General features: G+C 41.2%; 2 protein-coding genes across 5 annotated transcripts; one reads left to right on the plus strand and one right to left on the minus strand.

The window, feature by feature from the left end:
• Nucleotides 1–1,025: 1,025 nt before the first annotated feature.
• Nucleotides 1,026–6,119, minus strand: LOC112280059 (TPR repeat-containing thioredoxin TTL1). 4 transcript variants are annotated; one of them, XM_024515004.3, is made up of 7 exons: nucleotides 5,583–6,119; nucleotides 3,725–4,884; nucleotides 2,931–3,613; nucleotides 2,658–2,827; nucleotides 1,998–2,536; nucleotides 1,754–1,860; nucleotides 1,026–1,621 (listed from the first exon to the last, which is right to left on the minus strand). In XM_024515004.3, the coding sequence occupies exons 2-7, from the start codon at nucleotides 4,758–4,760 to the stop codon at nucleotides 1,469–1,471; spliced, it is 2,688 nt and encodes an 895-aa protein (XP_024370772.1). In that variant the 5' UTR covers nucleotides 4,761–4,884; nucleotides 5,583–6,119; the 3' UTR covers nucleotides 1,026–1,468. The 4 variants fall into 4 exon arrangements, with proteins under 4 accessions (XP_024370772.1, XP_024370770.1, XP_090104909.1 ...); XM_024515002.3 differs by having other exon boundaries at nucleotides 1,754–1,875; XM_090248783.1 differs by having other exon boundaries at nucleotides 3,725–4,876; nucleotides 5,583–6,115.
• Nucleotides 6,120–12,972: 6,853 nt separating this feature from the next.
• LOC141045257 (uncharacterized) lies at nucleotides 12,973–17,011 on the plus strand. Its single transcript, XM_090248784.1, has 4 exons — nucleotides 12,973–13,566; nucleotides 13,757–13,916; nucleotides 14,453–14,538; nucleotides 14,971–17,011. The coding sequence occupies exons 2-4, from the start codon at nucleotides 13,834–13,836 to the stop codon at nucleotides 15,102–15,104; spliced, it is 303 nt and encodes a 100-aa protein (XP_090104910.1). The 5' UTR covers nucleotides 12,973–13,566; nucleotides 13,757–13,833; the 3' UTR covers nucleotides 15,105–17,011.
• The last annotated feature ends 633 nt before the right edge of the window (nucleotides 17,012–17,644 follow it).

Genomic DNA, 17,644 nt, shown 5'->3' on the forward strand with positions numbered 1-17,644 from the left:
CTAACATTACTTGGTCGGCAAGTACTCTGCTGCCATGCATTGCTAGGCCCGCTCACCTGTGGCTGCTTCTGCGACCAGCATCATGAACCAGAGCACTAGAGCACATGGTTACAAATGCTTGCACTCGAAAGGACTGAAATAGGCTCCGAAGAGACCGTTTCATAGCTACCTCAACCATTTCTGACTTCCCTTGGGTTTTTTGGATGGGTGCATTTCATTTTAAGTAATGGCGGCTAATGCCTTGGCGCGGAGGAGTCTGCCATGGAACAGGTCAAGTCCTCACCGATTGAGAGGAGGCTCCAGGTTTAGGAGACACGGTGAATGATAATTAGAATCGGCAATTTGAAAGAGCACGTAGTTGGAACCGAAGATTCCAATTTGAGATACGTTCGCTTGGGCTGGAACGTCAACCGACACTCACAGGACACCGATCACGATTTCACCGCACGCGAACAGCATTTCGGAATGAAGGTAGACTTTATCAACAATCGCCATGGGAAACAACTTTGACCATGGTTATAACATTGGAATATGCACTGGCATTACAAGTTGGTCAGTTGCAGAAGTTTGATGATGAGGCCGTTACCGCAGCATTGCGAGGTAGATTCGGGCTTGGGATAGAAAATTACATTGAACAACGACCATAAGCGTTAACGTTGAGACAGAAACTACGCACATGTCCACTGGCAGTATGCCCATAACATTCCAGACTTCCAAGCGGTTGTCCCATTGAGCTACAGCACATGCAAGTATAACACGCAATTTCGTCTACCAGCACTTTCGAAAAGTGCGAAACATGACAGGGAGTAGCTCAGGTCAAAGAGTGCAGAAGTTTCTTCTTGCAACGAGCACCCAATCACCCAGAGAAATTTTTTTTTTTTTATTTTTTTTTATTTTTGTATATTCATAAGTGTGTATATATACAATGCCCTCCCTCAGAAGGGAGAGAAGCTGTGTTGCAAGAGCAACAGGTTGAGCGATAAAAGATAGTAGCTCCTAGAGAATGCTCTGTCTGGAGACCAAGGTCAGAGGAAGCAGAAAACTTTCGGTTTTTTTCTTGATACAGAGTGAGCCACACTGGTAGCAACACCTCATCTATACACACTTGAGGCAAAAGGTGCAAATATAAACTTTTGCCTGTTATATCTCAATTTTCTCCTACCTAGCTTCGTCAGCACTACACCACCACTCCCTAACTTGAGAATGGTGGGTGTCCAACAGGGAAAAAGTTAACTACCTTGCAAGAAAAATTGCGGGAGGGTAGGCCACGAAAGAAGTAGCTCAGTTGCTAAATTGCTAGACAAATATGTGGCTGACCCCTCAACGAATAGGTTGATTCCTATTTACGTGAGGTTAATCAAGGTTTTTGGGGATGATTGATCGATGAGCGGCAATAATACCTTAGTTGCTCCAGTTTTATTTGCTGCTACTGCTGATCTGAAATATTGACTGAGGGCATCTTTGATGATCATAGACTGAAATGGCTGATGGCAGTGTCCAGCGCTTGATGCGTCGGTCCAACGATATCTTTCACCTTGAATCCATTTTTGTAGATTTTGAATGTGGGCACAAAACTGACTTGCTCGGCCTTAGCGAGATAGGGATTCTCTTCAACGTCAACCTGCACAATTTGGAAGACACTGGTTCAGGCTTCCACTTACATTGACAAAATAGAGATGAGTGAACTGTGATGCAGTTGAGAGGGATAATCCGCGTCAGAGTATTGTTTTTCAATGTGCAATTCAGATCATACCTTCAAGAAATTTACTGAAGGATGCAACTTGCAAAGCTGGTCAACGTAGGTTGCCATTTGTCTACACTTATCACTCCACTTGGTGTTGAACTGGACTACCGAAACACCTGATGCGACACAAACTTCGGGTCAGAAGCCAGAAAGTCGAAGAAAAAATATGTATCAAACTTTCAGTATATATCAAAATATGTTCAAATATATCTGATATTTTGATATATACTGAAAAACAGGACATGTCTATTACCTGGTTGTGAGATAGCCTCTCGAAGTCTGTCGCTGCTCGAGATGTCTTCGACTTCATCCCTAGGTTGCGACACAATAACCTGTTCACCTTTGGACTTCTTGTGAGCAACTTGTACTTGATACAACGTCTTCGCAATATCCAAATCCCCGGGCATTTCCTTCTTCAGCGTTTCATAATCCTTCACGGCTTTGTCCCACCTCTCCATCTTAACATAGCAGTTAGCACGGCGAAGAAGCGCTTTTAAGTAATTGGGTTGGGCTTCTAATGCAGACGTGCAATCCTCAACAGCCTTCTCATAATGGCCCAGCTTCAATCTGCAAGCCGCCCGATTGCATAACAAGATAGCGTTGCTGGGATTATATTGAAGCCCCTCGCTGTACGCGACAGAGGCCTCGAGTATCTTCCCTGCTTTGTATAGATCATTGCCTAGGGTTCGAGCATTCGCTACAGCACGAGCTTGTCTCAACATGGGCGTTACGTCAGCGTTCTTAGGGTCGTAGTACGCTGCCTTCTCTGCTGCAATTACTGCTCCTTCGAATCTGTTCAAAATCATACAAGCGATTTCGTGTTAGACCAAGGGGCTTGAATGGTCTAGTATTTGCCAGAGAATCACCCACTAGAAAGAGTAAAACGGAAAAGGATGAATAAATCGAGGCGTACCTGCCAAGAGCCATGTCAATCTGAGCTTGCACAAGGAGCGTGGTAGTATCAGCTGGCAGGCTGGTGACTCTGCGTAACATATCCTCCACCTTCTGAGCAGCTAAAAGAACAGAATCTGCATCTTCGTGTTTCTGCTGCTTCAGAAATGCCTCTGCCTTTAAGGCAAACAGCTGCACCAAAACCAAGAGGCGTAAGCACTACAAGCCACGAAGAAATTTCATTCTGGTGAAAATGACGAGAAGTTCCGTCCCCAAAAGATCATAGTATACAAACCTGAGGTGCAGAATCGGCTCCAGCAACCACGGCAGCGTCACTCTCCCTCACAACCGAATCCCAATCAGCCGCCTTCCTAGCCTCAAAGCACTTCATCACGTGCTTCTCCACCATCTCAATCCGTTGCAGCTCAGCAGCATCGCTTCCCTGACCTGCTAATTTCACATGCTTCTTCGCCCCTTGTATGCGTCCCAGCCGCAACATCAAAGAGGCCAGTCGCTGATGAGCCCTGAAATAAGTCGGGTCAAGCTTGATTGCTTCCTCGCACTCTCTGACAGCCTCCGGAAGCTTCCCGAGGCCTGTCAATGCGGCAGCGCGATTGCTACGATACGGGGCCCTGTGCGGGGCCAGGTGAACAGCTCTATCGTACAACGTAAGCGCTTCTTGAAAATTGCCCTTCTTGTACTGGTCGTTTCCAGCTCGCTTAACCTCCTCGGGGTCGCCGCTGGAGAGCATCCTCTTGATGTGTACACCCTCACCGGCTGCGTGGATGTTCCCTCTTGGACCGGACAGTGTATCAGAGGATAGTCGTGGAGTGTCGCACTGCGCTCGTGCAGCTCCTTTGCTTACATTGCCATTCAAGGAACCTCCTCCATACATAATATTTCCACTTCTACTGAGCGTAGATGGCGGCATAACTGGGATCGTTGTCTTAGATGAGGACAACCGAGGCGTTGATGCTCCTGCAGGGTGAATCATTTAAAATATATTAAACGATTGTTAGAATTGTGAACTAAGGTATTAAACTGCGTCTGCCGTTAGCCAGTTGAGAAGCTATGGAAGTGAAATGACACCTGTGTTGAGACCGCCGCCAGTGTATGAGCCGCTGGATATAGCGCCAAACAAATTGCCCACATTGCAGCTGGCGCTGCGCGTGTGATAGGAGGCGTTGCTAGACGTAGGGCTGCTGCTGGAAGCACAGCCTCCGGTGGTAAACAAATTCTCCGAGCTGCCCGTGCGAGCTACCGTGGGACTTCCCGCAGTGGAACTACCGCGAGAGCTGGTGCTGCCATTCTCGGTGCAGGAGGCTGTTTTCGTCTTCATCCCAGACGAGCCATCCTTAGAGAACTCGGCACCCAGTGAGTATCGCCTTGTCTCACGGTCCAATTTAGGGCCACTGTCGGAGCTGAAAAAATCCGCTGCCTCTCCTCGAAGAGCAGCCATGTCGGAGCTCCCCCTCCTGTGAAGCCTGGAACCATCAGTGCTGTGACGCCTCACGGACACATCTGCGACTTCTGGAGCCAGTCGGGGTGTGTCTGCGGGTAGGTTCTTGGGGGCAAATTGCGCACTCGAAGGGGATGATGCCATTGGAGGGCTTGGCGGCTTAGCGGACGAACCGCCATGAGTAGGAGCAAAGGAAACACTTCGAGCGTGGCGAATGCGGGGAGTGCTAGAAACTTCTGTCGTCCCTGCCCTCGGGACCTCAGAAGAGTCACTCCGCGGGACAGCTTTTGATGGTTCAGGTTTAGCTGATTGGGAGTTGCTCTTGACGTTCTCGGGGTGCAGAATTGGGGATCTGGAAGGGCGGGAGCTAGCACCCTTCACAGCGCTTCGGCTTTTCTTCAAAATGCCCCCAAACTGACTTTCAGAACTCTGCGGGAAGCTGAGATTCTCTTCCGCGAGGTTGTAAAGATTCTTGTAGTTAAAATTGTCCTCCTTCCCAGTGGAGAAGCTTCCGGTACGAGTGTCGCTCAATGTATTCGCATTGAACCGCGACCATCCCTGAAACCGGTCAATTTTGCCGTTCCCCGAAAGCTTGCCGACGTACATACCTCCATACATGTCGTAAGTGCTGGTGGGCACAGATTTGGTCTCCGCCTCGCAGGCCATTTTGCATTCGCCAGTCACACAGCTAATGTCTCTCTACCAGGAGTTTCACGAGAGCGAATAATGAACCGGGCACTCACTGCTAAATCATTCTCGTAAAAGATTGCCGATGATCACAGCTGCACCACTTCGCCACGCAGAAAATGATATTAGTTTCTTGACACCGAATCTACCAAACGAATTTCATTCAATAGACAAGAAATACTTTTTGTGGTCTAAAATTTGGTCGAAGTGCCGTTGATGCACAGTGCCTAAGCGCACTGGGTTCCGAATAGGCTTGCGATGGAACTCAACATGAATGTGCGAGACACACAACTGCAGAAACGGGATTCATTGCACACAACTGTCTAAAGGTAACTCCTGACACCAGCGGTATCAAGAAACAGAGACTTCGACAAAATACTCTACGCCCGGCAGATTTCCGTTTATGGCGCGTATGAAACGTCACTTCCGACCAGAGCAAGAATGCTAAGTAGAAGGAACATAGCCGAGGCGCGCCAGGTCATCAGGAGATACCAAGTTTCATGTTTCGATGGAGGACAATACACAATCAATACAAAGGACTTTCACTCCCACAGAAGGTCAATGTAGCTAGGATGGTAAGTCGTCTGGAAGCGTGGATCCTTCACGATGACCACAATTTAGAAAGAGAGGAGATGATTCGGGGACAATGACTCTTCAGGTCAAAAGCATGTCTAGTTCTACTCGGGGTCCACGTCTGCACGACACTGCAAAACAGAATGGCACATCAAATTGATCCAAAGTATCGCGAAGTCTTCACGCGCACCAAACTCCCGTTCTCAAATACAATGCAAAGCTTCGTACCTGCAAATGCAATCCAGTGGCAAGAACATGGACGCCAAGGTTCTTCGGCTCCACAACCTGACAGTCGCAGCTTCAATCCGCAAAATCCACAAACTGCACCTCAGAAAACGCAACTCCAACTCAAACCTACACCATCATACGCCTCCTCTTCCACACCTGAGAATTGAAGTCAATAGAAGAAGAAGAAAAAAAATCCCACTACGACTGTCTCTTGCTACGATGACGCTTGTGTCGCTTCCTCATTCACAACAATCAATCTCCTTCTTCAAACTTCACTCAACGCATGATCAATCAGTCAAAATCCCCGCGCGATATCTGAACAACCCCTGCCGACTACCACTACTGAAGCAATCTTTCGCGTAATCGCCTACTACGCAACGGATCACCCGCCTGGGGTACCATCCAGTGACAACGCAGGCTGTGGGAGATTTTGATGTCCGGGTCTTGAGGAGATGAAGGCAGCTTCGAGAAGAGAGAGGGAGAGAGAAGTAACAAGCAAGCCTGACTATATACTCCCAAGCTGGCGAAAGATGGCGAGAGGAGACGCGGTTGCAATGGAGATGATCAGAAGCTTAAAAGACTGCTGACGATGGAGAACACGGCAGCTTGTGGGGGGGGGGGGGATGAATAGCAGCTATCTCCGTTGCTGTAGCGTGGATGACTCTCACTCAGATGACCATAATAATGGAGTTTTCGCATTTCCAGGAGAGGGTTCCTGTTGGTTCTCTGCCAGTGCGGACCTCCCTCATGCATAATTTTGCTCCATTCCTTGTTACTAGGTGGAGAGTTTTGACCCACTTCAAGTTAAAAAGGTCCTAGTATAATAAGCAAGTATTATGGGGTTTGACACTTTTGCCAGCTGTGATGTGGGTGTCAAGTTTAGTCGAGTGGAGTTGTGTTATTGAGGTCAGGGATCTACTCACTGTGTACCCAATTCTACAAAGTTGCTATTGCTGTGCAAGTTGATTCTGAGGCACATGAAAAAGAAGACCTACAATATATTACTTGACCCAATACCTAAACAAAATAATGTGGAGAAATTTGATTTTTTAATTATAAACATAGCCAAATGTAGGGGTAGGGGCTGTTTGTCATTTGGATGGCTGGTGGATGGGGAGCACTACATGGGATACTTGGTGTTGTTTGTGCTTAGCATCAATCCTACTTGCAAATCAGCCACAATGTTGCTGTCTTAATGGGTGGGTGCTTGATTAGGGTTGGACTTGGCTAATTGTGGTGGAGGAGAGTCCTGTGAAGTGGTGATTAAGGTTTTCTTTTATGAGGATTCACCCATCCTGGAAAGTAGTTCCTGCACAGGTGTCACAGGGTAATTATTTATTAATAAGTTGATCACACCACATGCTGTTTTTATGTGGACGTGGTGTCTATATGGCTCCTATGACCCTGAGAAAATTGTTGTTGATTGAACTCATTTGTACTTATGACGAGACTGGCAACACAGCTTGGACTTTGTACCTAAACCTGAATGATTATTTTCCCACTGTGTTCTCTCTCCAGTTGGACTTGCCTGGATGTAATTGATTGCAATCAGCATTAGTCTGACCAGAAGCTAACCAAGTTATAATGAAGTCACTATGTTGGATACCACATGCAAGTCAGGTTTTTTTTTCTCCAGTTCAAAGATGAATATGTTTATTCCATATTTCTTGTTGCTTAACAATATGGGAAATATTGACTGTTCCTGTTGTTAATGTATATATGTATAATATTCAACGTTTTGGCTTGTCATGTGAACATCCCTTGCACATGACCTCTGTTGCTTCAAATTGACTGTCAAAAGATGTTTAGAGCCAGGGTGTCATAAACAAAGAAACGTTTTTTTATCTCAAGTTTTTCTTACTTCCTTTGTCACCCTGACTGTGAATCTGATGATTTTTATTTTTATTTTTATTTTTATTTTTTTTGGAAACTATTACATTTGGTTTCTTTGATTAAAAGACAAATTCATGCAGAATATAAAGCAAACAGGGTGAAAGATTTTAAGGTAAATATGATCCAGTATGTGAATTCCCTGTGTAAAGTGTGTTTTAATTTCTTTATAAAAGAAGACAAAAAAGTGATAATAATAATAATAATAATAATAAACAATATGTAACATTTACAGTGATTACAAAGTGAATATCAATGACACACTGCAGAAGTATTTCAATCAGACTTGCAATGTATGTAAATAACATAATCTTCCCACAACAACCAACCACCACCAAACAATCATGCCAAACCAAAATCAAAAACTTGCTCTCAAACATGTTTTCAAACTTCAGTCATACATACACGTTACCTGAACAAATACTTTACAATTAATTAAGTATTTATACACAGTGGTAAAGTCTGTCATCCTACTGTATCCTGTGAAACAATTTTCCCATTGATCATCAATTACTTGATTCATAGCCACAACACATTCAAATGGTTCAGGAGACAGTAAAACTCTGAAGTTACTTGATTAATTGCACCAGAGCTCTTACTTATGAATTCAACTTGTTACAGCCTGTTCTTCTATGGCTGATTCTGTCAAAAATAAATAAATAAATAAAAATAGTGAATTTGCATTGTTCTTTTAATTAAATTGCACTTATTTGCACACTTGCATAAAAACCTACTTTCTTTTAAAAGAAAATAAAAGAGTAAAGAGAATGTGCACACTCTCTCTGACAAGGTTAAGTAAAATAAACATTGATTGAGGATTATAGCATGATGAAGGTAAACATAGTTATCACCAAGACAATTCACATCACAATTTTAGTATATGATGGTTTCAATTATTGCTGAATCAATTACATGAGCAAAGTGTGTTGTTATGTATGCTTTTATGCTTTTTAAGTAAGGAAGCATGAGTTGTGACCAGTGAGCACTATTCCAGTACATGAAAGAGAACTGTCCAAGCAATTTGGAGATAGATGTTGATATTTCAATCAATTAATCTCCCCATATAACATCTCCTTATATCTGTCCAACTCTGCACATCCCATGACTACCACCATCAATTGAAGCTTGTGTGGGGACAGATGCCACCATATTTCTCTTATATAATTTAAAGTTCAAGGGCTTTCCTATTGTAAGAGTGATTCTCTGTCCTAAAAGAGAGCATCACAGCACTGAAAGTATGCTGACTATTTAAGACACTTACAAGCATCAAACAATGCTAATTTTTCTCTCACAATGGAGTTTTTACAGGGTGTGCTTGCCGAGCTGTTCCCTTCATATTCTATTGCTGAGAGCCATTAGCTCCCTCACAGTTAAGGCAGTTGTATGGGGTAGGTGAGTTGCAGTGTGAAAAGAGCACCAGAGTCCTGACTGGCACTTGGAACACAGCTACAGGGGGTTTCAAGTCTTGTCTGCCTCGTCACCGACACCCCACAGTGTACCTTACTGTATGAATTAAATCTACAAATGTTGATGGCAAATCATCAAAGAGTTGATGTTTAGATAGCTTGGGGGTTTAGCTCCATATTGTTCCCATAAAAAAGCCGCAGTGAAAACTTGTTCCTATTCAAATTGTTATTTTGATTGCATATTAATTAATGTCACCCATGTCATGATGAACCTCTTGAGCTGAAATAGCCTACTTTCCCTCTCAAATCTGCTCTGTGTAAGTTTGTTCACTGCAGACCCTGACTTGTCCACTGGTCAGGGTCCAATTGATAATGGACTTGGGGCAGAACCGTGGGTTCTACCATAATTCTGTGACTTATCTACTTCCTACTTACTGGGCTCCGTGGTAAAGGACAAATATCCAGGACTCTTCATCTCTCCAAGCATTTACTCCCTTTCATGTATATATGGGTATATGTGTGTTTGGGTGTGTACATCTATTTCTCTCAACAGGGGGTTGTTTTAGCATGTAGCTGGCATATCCAAAAAAACGGCTCCCAGAAAGTCCTCATGCTGCTGCTGCTGCTCCTCCTGGTGATTGTAAGTAGTGATGGTAAGTTTTGACAACAGCTGTTTTGACAAATAAGGTAGAGAATTTCCAACAGGGAGACTAGTCAAGTGAGAGAGAGGCCCTCCTGTGGATTGTGTTGATTGGGTAGGTCCATTGACACCACCCTTCTTTACCAAGAGTGCTGACAACAGTCCATTCTATTTCTTTTAAATTCAAGTCCACCTCCAGCACAAGAATGATGATTAGTTAGTGTATACATCAGTTCATGCGTCAGAAAAAGAGAAGAAAAAAGAAAATTGCTGGAGCTTGGTACATAGTGTATCAAGAATTAGATAATGCATGGGTGATGAGTGCCCATACATGATGTAGGAATGGAGTTAGTCTCCATTGTAAGATAACCCTCATTGTCTTTGTCCCAGAAATACATTTTAAATAAATAAAAATAGCTAATGAGGAGAATAATAAATGGGTGTGCATTAATTTGAGTTTGTCTTCAATAGGTGCAACAATGGCTTTGGACAGTGTTTGATTTGACATGTTCAAAGCATACTGTTGCAAAAATATCCAATGTATCAAAAAATGTTGATCTGTGAGTAAAATGGTAATCCTCTCAGGGGTCACTTTAGCACTGTCTGGAGAATTTAATTGTCCAAAGAAGGCAACTCTTGGAATTAGACCCAAACTCTCTACCACTAATTGGCAACTGTGCCCACTTGCTCATCACAGTGAACTTGTGCAAGATAGCTGCCTGCAGCCACCCCAATTCTTATTCACCCTAGCACTTTGTTTGCCATACAGTTATGGCTGCAATTTCTTCCATTTTCTATCTAACAAGCAACAGCCAGAACAGTGACCTAGATCGGTTTTAGTTTCCATTTGTTTTTCTTTTTTACTTTTTTTCTGAATGATGGATTAGATTTCAACAATTGTTTGCAATTGCAATGCAAAAGAAAGGACATGAGCTTTGTGAGTGGTTTGTTGAGGATGAATATGCAGACCAGTTGGTAAGGGACAAGAGGTTTGCATTTGATTTGTTTGTTATTTTGTTATTGTTTTGAAGCCATGGAGAAATGTGAGCCAGTTGTTTGGCTAATGGTGAGGGAGCCACAAGAGAGCTCATGGATTTGGCTGGAGAGCTGCCAGCTCAGGTGCCACTGTACAGGGGTCCAAAGGGTCAACCATGATGAAGCTCCTTGCCAGCTAATCCGTGTCCTGTTGCCCTTCAGGGCACAACTACTTCCACCCTGTATCATGACTTCTGGTTAGAATTGGATTGAGCCTGAACTTCACATGGAAACTGAGAACTTCCTGCTTGGGTTTGGAACCCAATCTTCACTACTTGGAAAACACAATTCATATATATATATATATATATACAAACATTATATAATGAAGATGACTGGGTTAAAGAAGCATAGCAATTTGTTTAATGATTTTTTTCGTGATTATGAAACATGATTGTTTCAGATGTGTAAGATGTAATACACCACTGATGGTTTTAATTAATCAATCACAATCATTAAAATATCTATGTGCATGTGCTATCAACTACAAATTGAAACATATAAAAACCACTTAAAAGTGTTATTACATTCTTGAAGATTTACTTATTTTATTTTGTATGCACATGAAATTTGCGACTGGATTATGATAAAGACAGAGTTTGACATCATTTTAGGACATACCTGGTACACTTATGTAAACAAATATGCTCTTCTCTGTTTGAAAATCTAAATCAATTTTACACAACAAAGGGTAAAGAAAAAAGAAAAAAGAAATCATTGCAGTTTAACCACAAGCCTTGTGTAGTTAAGTCGTCATCAAACCTTGGATATCATACTGTGGGAGAGACACTATTTTCTTCTTCTTATTCTTCTTACTCATTTCCTTTATCTTGTTTAGTTCCTTTCTCAACAATCAGAATAATGGGTGGACAAGATGCAAAATCAATGAACCACTTCAACAATCTTGTGGATAAAATAAATTCCGTTGACTTAATTACGACAATAAGAATAAAATGTAATAAAAAACCTGACTTTTCAATGAGACTCCCCTACTCACTTATTAGACACTGGTTGACTATGATAATAAAATATCCATATTCTGGCAATCTGACTATTACCTCATCTGCTCTAATGTCGTCATTTATTATCCACTTAGTGCAGAGAATCAACCCAGCATTGATGTTTTGACCCATAGTAATGTACCAAGGTGGGGCAGAGGCCAACAAAAATGAGTAGCTTCCTCTCCACTTCCCTCTCTGACCCAGAATGCTTAACCACAAGTGATTGATCCCATGGTACATGAAGTGTGTGCACTGCTGCCTAGAGCTGCAAATCCCATCCTGTGAAGTCAGTTCACAGCTTTTGGTCATTAACCAGCATCATCAGTAGTTATTGACAACTTTAAAACATAGCTATAGTCTCCCTTCTTCTAGGGATCAACAGCAAACATAGAGGGTTTCCTATACACTGCAGTACTTCAAAAAACTGAAGAGCCAATGCTCAAATCTGTGGTGTTAACAGTATCTTGAATGGGTACTGGTTGTCAGCCAGCTAAAATGGTTAAAATGGCCCAGTTGCCAACCTTGCCTTCCACTTTATTTATTTATTTATTTATTTGATGAAAACAAAGTTTATCCTCACCTTCCACTTTAGCAAAACAATCCACAAGCTTGTACCTTTCAATTAATGTCTCCCCTATGATGATTGCCCATGAGTGACATTGGGGTAGAATCTTTCATTTCCTTCAATATTTGAATATTTTGGGAAGAAGAGCATGAACTATGGACTGTGGTGCATGTGGTAAGTGATTCTATCATGACACATGTGAATCCCTGTTAAATTCTTGGTGCTGTTGGTGACTTCCATATTGCTTGTGTTTTTTCTAGTGCACATCAAGTGTGTATCATCAGTTTAAAAACAAAGTGTATTCATTCAACCTCATTGCCCATGGACTTGCAAACTTAGAAAGCAACATGGCATTCCGAAAGATTTTGGATTTATGCAAATTCTTGAGTTATATTAACATCCATTACAAATGCTAGAAGCTAAAAAAGAAACAATGTGTAACTCATTTTCTTGCTTCCTTTAACTTGTGATATCTGAATTTGTTAGGAGCAAGCAGTTTGTCCTCTCACAACAGTCACAATCATGGTTGGGTTGAAGTTAGCACATAGATATCACACTTACCCAAAAAGAGAATGAGACAAGTGTCCAAGCAAGACAAAGACAAAATATATGCTATTCTTAGACCTGTAGCTTGTTTTTAACTGGCCCATGTTTGGCCATCAGAGGCTGTGGTGTTTGTTTGACTAATGCCACTCACTCACAGTCAGCAGTGAGGATTTCATGTGTGCTACCTGTCCCTTTGACAGTATTGTGAGCAAGGAGACTTGGTATACAGACTGCAATGAGCAGGGTAATGGAAGAGGGTAAATCTGTTTTCGGAGGGTTTTTGTTTTTGTTGCTGTTTTTAGTTTCAATATTATATTATTTCCTACCATTTTCCCTTTCCCATCCAGGCTCAGAGGGGAATGTAAAACTTAATGCCCAAGAAGATGAGACATAGTTTTTCTAACTTGTGATGTATTGTGATTGCAACCTGATGGGACATATGTGCTCTAAACCTTTTCTCCTGTTCCATCATTCACAAAGGTTGCCAAAGCATAGCTATCAGTTTTCCAAAGGCTTCACAGCTTCTTTCAAAACCATGTGTCTAAGGCTCCAATTCTGACCAAACCTGACATGCATATGTTATTCTGCAAGCTTCAGTTGGCAAGGTCACCTTTTAATCACAACATTTTCTCACCCCATTACACACTCAAATATAAACAGTAAAATAAGAATGTGCGATATTTATTATGTCTCACATCCATGCATATTCGTATAATGCACATAGTCAACTTACATATTTCATATAGTTCTTATAAACCATAGTAATAAATCTTGCTGAAAGTTAATACACCTTTGTAGCAAAGAAAGTAACTATATTATATAAGTAAGGTTCATGCATTGGTGGCATCCTTTTCTGTTGATCTCCATCACCCATTCAGCCATAAATATTTTTGATTACGTGGTAGGCAATAATTGCAGTGTTACAATCATTTATTTATTTCAAGTTTTAAAGGGCAATTGTTGTTATCTTTAGGCATTTAATTTTGGGCTCACACTACAAGCACACCACAAATTGGTATATGCACACCCAAAAAAATAGAGGCTTCTAATTGGTTGGTTTGCTAAAACAACCAGAAATTGCAAAAGGTTAGGGGGACAAAACTGGGAGTTGCACCAAGACTAAGGATAAGAGTTAGGGACAACACCAAGATGGGGATGGCAATTGGGAATGGCACAAGAACAAGGAAGTGGGAGAGGAGGTTTAGGACTTGCGCCAGTATTAGAAAGAAGATGCCACAAAGCAGGCCTTAGGTGTGTGTATAGCAATTTGGGGTCCGTTTATAGCATGATTTTTCATTTATTTATTTATTTCTTTATTTATTTTCCTCTCTCTCTGCTTTCGTCACAAAAATATTATTTTTAGCTCAAATTTTCATATCATTTGATAGAATTTCTTGAGTTCTCAGATGGCAGCTTCCATTTAAAAAGAAAAATAAAGAGGTGTAATTAGGGTTAACACTTGTTTCTTTTATTGCATTATTATAGATGATAAGGATTTTCTTTGAAATGGTTTATGTGAGTGGCTTTGCTGCAAGTGATCTGCAAATATTTGTATACATCACTTATCATGTCCAGTGTTAGCTAGTTAATGCACATTCAAAAATATTGTTAGAGTTTTTATTTTTTTAGTCTAAAATCTTCAACTACTTCCTATGGTATTGTATTGTAATTTGTTTGCCTCCCTCCTTCTTTGTTCATTTATACAGTTATTTTATTTTTAGTGTCTGTGGGCATTTCTGCTACCAAACAAAGTGTGTTTGTGATGGGCATCAATAACTCTTGGTCAGGGGCATGCGAGTGGTCAGCAGTCAATTCCTTCTGTGCCCAACAATCCATTCTTTGCAAACACCACTTGATTCTTTGGAGACTGAAGGTATATTGACGCAAGTACCAAATACAGTAGCCACAAAGAAGCCAATATTTATAATGTCTGGTGAAGAGAGTTTGAGTTGATTGGACCCTGATGTTTATCCTTGATCATGCATTAAGCTGACATGTGTACATATGTGTTGACATATATGTATATATATGTTTCCTCAGAATAGAATTGGTGTGTCATAGACGGCTTATTAAGTGGAAAGAGCATGTAACAAAGAAGAGAAGTAGATATAAATCCTTGTGCTAGTATTAAGATAGTTGAAAGCATGAATTTTCAAAGGTGGAATGATCCAATTATAGTGCAACATGACATATAACAGCCAGAAGTCATTTGCACTATAGACCCAGAATTTGTAACTTTTGTTTGTGTGATATCTTATACACTGGAGAAACTTGTAAAAGAAGTTCAGATTGAAAATGTGTTCAGAAATCATGGAGAAGATAGCCAACTTGACACATCCCCAACAGAAGATTCAAAACACATTGTTTCAACATGCTATGAAGTCGCAGTTGCTGACAAGTGATCCTGTAGAATGCACAAGTATTCTCACATCAGGTTGAAATAGTTTAATGTTTAAGAAATAAGAAATGTGAAAACAATAAATAAGAGGCCCTAGCAAGCCCTACACTAAAAACATCCTGAAGTGTGATACAATGGAAACATATGCCCTGCACCCTAATGGATGCCTGGAGATCTATTTCACATGTGCCAATGTTCAGAGCATGTGATTATATTCCAATGTGTTGTGTAATCTTGTCAAGGCTGACATGAACAATCTCGGAAATAATAGCTCAGTGTTGCAGCATCATCAAAATCTACCAATTCCTCTTTCAGCATTAGTGGGGGTTGTACTGTTAAACTAGCCTCCTGATACAAATTGGACAACTAAGACACATAACATAGAATCCTCTGTTCAAAGCCTGAACTACCATTCAACCTCTTGGGATCTTGTTTTAAGATCTCATTGTGTTATAAGCCTGCTGGTGCTCACATCACTCAATAATGATATCATTTCAGTCTTCAAAAACATACAGGTGCTTTAGAAAAAAAACAGTCACAGTCACAGTCACAGTCAATTACTTTTCTATCTTATTTTTCCCTGCATAGACCACCAGAGTGGATATTGGAACAAGACAAAAGGAAAAATGTGTATTCAGAGCAGAAGTAATCCTGCCTCTCCTAGTCATTTTGGAGAAAGCAAGACAAAGATATTACTTCAACACAAAAGAACAAAGACATGAATAGTATGATTTGCATCCTGTACTGTAAGAAAATTTAACTCGTAATGGATAACCACAGCAGACCAATTAATAACCTCCAGAAAAGTTTCCATTTGACGTAGGATTTGTTGCAGTTATTGAGGAGGTCTAAAATTCCAATGCTGTGTCCAGGATCTCCCAAATAGAAGAAACAAACAAACCAGACATGGACACATGAGCAACCCTCCAGAAGCAACACTCGTTTTCTGCACAGCCTCATCATTCCAATGCTAGTTACTCAGCACCACTTGAGGAGTTTTTACCACAAGAAGAAAACAACTGCAATGGTTGATGCTGGGAACTATGAGCACTCCCCAAGGCACCTTGGAGAAGCTCAATGGGAGTGAGAGGAACATGAGGAATAGCTCATTCGATCAAACACTGAGCAGGCCATGATCATTTCATAAACCTTTTCCAATTCTGTGACTCATAATTTCATAAATCCTACTTTTATGAAATATTATTGATGCTCACATATAATATATATAAAAAAACAAAAAAAAAAAACAAAAGCAGAAAGTGGAAAAGTGGGAAAAGCATTAAATAGTATGATCTGCAGAGTGCATTATAGTTCTCAACCTTATATTCAAAATCAAACCAGAAAACGATTTAAGCAACAATGTTCCGCTAAATATACATCTCATTCAAAAAGTTGAATACAGTCTTGAAGTATATTATTTATTCCTATTCAAAGAAAGATTTGTCACATTTATTACAATACAGTTACAACGCAAGCCATATTGAATCAAGCAAAAAACTATGTGAGGATATGCAGAAACTTTGTCTTGTATGAGACATGGAGGCATGGATTTGAGAAGAATCCACCTTTTATGGAATGTGGTGTGTTGGAGTGTGCAAGTGATTCTAAAGCATGAACTGACAACAGTGGTGAGGGCCAGCTTGGCAGCCAAGCTGGCGTCTGCCCAACTGACACTTTTGGCAGAGATTCGTCCAGAGTCTGGTCCACCACGATTGCGCACCTGTGTGAGTTAGTGGTTTTACCCTTGAATGTCTACCAAACCCTGATGAGGCCTAGGCCCTAGAAGGGACCCAAAACAAAAAGCCCATATCTGGGATTAGGGCTCCATCAGAGTCGCACTGAATGGATTCCATTTCTAAACTTTGCCTTTCTGGTGAAAAGTTTTTTTTTTGAAAAGTTGCCTTTGCAAGTGTCATTTTTGGTATTACTACAACTTCCACTTACAAGTTTGATAAAATGGCACCCAACAGCAATCCAGTGTTGTGAGAAAGAGGGGTCTCAATTTTCAGTAACAAACACAGGAAATGAAGGATTGCTGAACTGGATGAAGCTGGGCACAAACAAAGGAGGACCATAGCTAGAAGGACAAGATTCTTTCAGCCTTGATTCTCATACATGGAGAGAGTACCATAGAACCTGTGACTTGATTTGAAAGGTTGCTGATTGTTGTGGTACTTTTACCCATTTTGAAGAGCATAAATTTGCATGTATCTTGTGAGGTCCTTTCACTTGTGTAATTGCAGGGTAAGTGACTGGTTAATTAACAAGTTCTTCTCTAGCAGGACAATTTTTACATCAATTAGCACCCTAAATACTTTTGGGTATTTCAATATACCCCCCACCCCACCCACACACATATATGATTTATTACAAGATCTTGGAAAATAATTGCATTCTACATCTTTCCAGCCTCACTGTGTCAATTAGTGTGGCTTATTACAATTTTGTTTTTGTTTTGTCATGGTCTTGTGTAACAAGGTACATCAATTATCATGTCCATAAATGGTACCATTATGTATATGGTTGTGGAAGATGATCTCTATGACCACGTTTAATTTCTGATGCTGCTGGACACCTTGCA

The sequence above is a fragment of the Physcomitrium patens genome, chromosome 3, assembly GCF_059467195.1.
Source record: "Physcomitrium patens ecotype Gransden chromosome 3, ASM5946719v1, whole genome shotgun sequence".
Classification (NCBI taxonomy): domain Eukaryota; kingdom Viridiplantae; phylum Streptophyta; class Bryopsida; order Funariales; family Funariaceae; genus Physcomitrium; species Physcomitrium patens.